Source organism: Brassica oleracea, chromosome C4, assembly GCF_000695525.1.
Source record: "Brassica oleracea var. oleracea cultivar TO1000 chromosome C4, BOL, whole genome shotgun sequence".
NCBI classification, from domain to species: domain Eukaryota; kingdom Viridiplantae; phylum Streptophyta; class Magnoliopsida; order Brassicales; family Brassicaceae; genus Brassica; species Brassica oleracea.
Genome location: NC_027751.1, coordinates 5,501,594 through 5,505,228, shown reverse-complemented (window position 1 = coordinate 5,505,228; position 3,635 = coordinate 5,501,594). Strand labels below are relative to the sequence as shown.

The window sequence follows — 3,635 nt, the reverse complement described above, 5'->3', positions numbered from 1 at the left end:
AGTTTTTTATTCGAGGAAGCTCCTCGGGTAGGAAACCTAGTTTCTGATCCGGTTACCCCATACAATTTGTATATATGAAGATATTTAGTTGGAATATAAGAAGTCTTAGTAGTGTGGGTCGTCAAAGAGTAGTTCGGAGTTGGTTGCAGAGTATGGGTTCTTCGGTGGGTGCCCTCTTGGAAACTCATGTTTAGGAGGGGAATGTCAATAGTGTTTTAGGAGCAGTCGCTCCTGGTTGGAGGTTTGATAATTATTATTCGGAGGCAGTTGGAGGTAGAATCTGGCTCGTTTGGAGTCCGTCGATCTCTGTGGTGGTGTATTTGAAGACGGATCAATTAATTTTGTGTGGTTTAATGGATCCAGCTTCAGGCACGAGTTGTACAGCGGCTTTTGTGTATGCAAGGAATACAAAATCAGAAAGAAGAAGTCTTTGGAGGGATATGGTTGTTATTTCTTCAAATCCTATAGTTACATCATCTCCTCTGGTGGTGTTAGGTGATTTTAATCAAATTCTTACGGCGGCAGAGCACTTCTCATTGCTTCCGTATGATCTTCCTGTAAGGAATATGGCGGAGTTCCAAGAGTGTTTGACTGAAAGCAATCTTTCGGATCTAGATATAAGAGGGACCTTCTTCTCTTGGAGTAATAATCGAGTTGAGGATCCAATTTTGAGGAAGCTTGATAGGGTTTTATGCAACGAGAAGTGGAGAGAAGTTTTCCCAGATGCAATCAGCATATTCGAGGCGCCTGGTGATTCTGATCATTCTCCAGCTGTTGTCCGTTTTACTCATGTTCCAGAAATCAGAAAGTGCAGCTTTAAGTATTTTTCCTTCATCTCAACTCATCCAAAGTTCCTAGAAGAGTTGATGAAGTCGTGGGAAGAGTCTATTCCAGTAGGTTCAAAACTGTTCACCTTGGGACAGAGACTGAAGAGAGCTAAGGCCACTTGCAGAAGGCTGAACAAAGAAGGTTTTGGGAACATTCAGCAGAAGGCAGGTGATGCGCTAAGAAACCTAAAGGAAATTCAGGAACAGTTGTTATCAGAGCCGTCAGATTCTCTGTTCAGACAGGAGTTTGTTGCTAGAAGGAAGTGGCAGTTTTTTGAAACAGCGCAAGAGATTTTTTTCAATCGAAAAGCGAGGATCAGGTGGCTAGCTTGTGGTGATGCCAATACGAAATTCTTCTATAAGGCAGTGATGGCGCATCATATTCGAAACTGCATCAGTTATCTGGTTGATGGCTGGGGAAACAGAGTGTTCAATCAGGCGCAGATCAAAGACATGGTGGTTGCGTACTTCCAGAATCTTTTAGGATCGGCAGATACATTGCTTATTGATATTTCTTTGGAGGACTTACATGGCAGCTTTCTTATAGATGTCCTCAGTCGATTGCAGATCAACTTTTGCTGATTCCCTTGGATGAAGAAATTCAGAGTACTTTATTTGCTATGCCAAAGAACAAAGCGCCGGGACCTGACGGTTTTTCAGCTGAGTTTTTTTGGGAATCATGGCAAGTTGTGGGAAAGGATTCAGTAGAAGCAGTTAAGGAATTTTTCGTGGTAAATTGTTGAAGCAGTTCACTGCCACTACAATTACTCTCATCCCAAAGGTTACAGGTGCAGACCAGCTTTCAGCCTTCAGACCTATCTCCTTATGCTCCACAATCTACAAGGTAATGGCAAGAATCTTGAAGATAAAGCTTAAACTTTGTGTCTCGGATATTGTGCAGAGAAACCAGGTTGGGTTCGTCCAGGAAAGGTTACTTTCTGAAAATGTTCTTCTGGCATCTGAATTAGTGAGGGGCTTTAACGCCCAAGGTCCTACTACTAGGGGTTGTTTGAAGATTGATCTTACGAAAGCTTATGATAATCTAAGCTGGGATTTTCTCCTTAAAGTGCTCAAGGCAATTGATCTCCCTGATATGTTTATAGGGTGGATAAGAGAATGCATCACAACCCCCTCTTATAGTATAGCTGTTAATGGTGAGCTTCAAGGGTTTTTCCCGGGGAAGAAAGGGTTGAGGCAAGGAGATCCAACATCCTCTCTGTTGTTTGTCATTGCAATGGTTGTGCTTTCGAAAATGCTCGATGTTGGGGCTTTAAATGGTTGGTTTGGAATTCACCCGGAGTGTGAAGACCCTTTGATTACTCATCTCAGTTTCACAGACGATGTGTTGATCTTCTTTGATGGATCTGCGGCTTCTTTGAGAGGAATTTTGGAGATTTTAGAGGAGTTTCGTCAGGTTTCGGATCTGAGGATCAATAGGCAAAAAACAGAGCTGTTGTTGGATGGAGGCAGTGAGAGTAGGTGTCAGGAATTGGCAGCAGAGGTTGGTATTGCTCAAGGCGCCCTCCCAGTCCACTATCTAGGAGTACCGCTTTCACCTAAGAAGATGACGAAGACTGATTTTCAACCACTCTTGGATAAAATTCAGGCACGTTTCAACTCTTGGACGGTTAAACATTTGTCCTTCGCAGGACGGTTTCACTTGATTCAAGCAGTAATCTACTCTACAATCTCTTTCTGGGCTTCAATGTTTGTTATTCCAAAGGAGTGTGTGGAGATATTGGAACGTATGTGTGGAGCTTTTCTGTGGAATGGTGCTCCGAACTCTGCTAGAGGAGCAAAAATCTCTTGGGATTCTGTGTGTACTCCAAAAGAGGCAGGAGGTTTGGGGCTGAGAAGGTTAGCAGAATGGAATAAAGTTCTCGGATTGAAGCTAATATGGCTGTTGTTTGCAGCTGGGGGCTCACTGTGGGTCTCGTGGGTTCGTAGGAAGTTGATCAGAGGGGATAATTTTTGGGTATTGGACCCAGCCAATAGAGGGAGTTGGATTTTCAAGGCCATTTGTAAGCTGAGGGTCTTAGCGAGGCCTATGATCCATTGTGAAGTGGGTGATGGTGTTACTGCAAGCTTTTGGTATGATAACTGGACATCTCTGGGTCCATTGATCGATCTTGTAGGGGAGAGAGGGCCATCTGTTACGGGTCTTAATATTAATGCAGTAGTGGCTGACGCTATTGTCTCTGATGGTTGGTGGCTTGATCGTAGTCGAAGTAGAAGCCCGATCATTTTATCGCTAAAGACTGTCTTGCCGAGTGCTCAGGAGATTATAAATGCTGCTCAGGGAGATAAGTATGTGTGGTTCCCGGATGATGCGCGAGGGTCATGATGCGGCCATCAGATCAGCAACTGAACCAGAGGTCAACCGAAAGCCCTACTCAACCAGTCAAGGCACCAGCCAGGACATACGTGCACTAAAAATGCCATATCTTACAAACCAGGAGGATTTAAATGACGAGGCTAATTTTTATAGATTCTACACTCAAGAAGGAATCCAGGATAATTGGAATCGGCCCAAAATATTTAGGGATCAAGAAGTTATGAATTTTACAATTCAGAGGTTTCTCAGCCCGTCCATCTGCGAGTATGCGACTTTAGAAGAGGATTCAAGCCCAAAGAAGAAGAGTACTGAACCAAAACCGATCATAGGAGTCAAGAGGAGTTTATTAGCTTTCCCGAAAGCCCAAGATCTCGAGAAATGGCCAAGGAAATTGGAAGATATGATCAATTTCCCAAAACCGGCCAAACCAGCTCTACACTTGCCTTATTTGGAAGATCCGGGTTTCACATCAA

The 3,635-nt window shown here is 43.6% G+C and overlaps 1 protein-coding gene across 1 annotated transcript; it reads left to right on the top strand.

Moving 5' to 3' along the window:
- The first annotated feature begins 566 nt into the window (after positions 1-566).
- LOC106337934 lies at positions 567-1,409 on the top strand. The gene has a single exon (XM_013777030.1). The coding sequence runs from the start codon at positions 567-569 to the stop codon at positions 1,407-1,409; it is 843 nt and encodes a 280-aa protein (XP_013632484.1).
- Positions 1,410-3,635: the final 2,226 nt, after the last annotated feature.

Coding starts and splice junctions, on each gene's coding strand:
- LOC106337934 (XM_013777030.1), top strand. CDS start 567: ATGGCGGAGTTCCAAGAGTGTTTGACTGAAAGCAATCTTTCGGATCTA.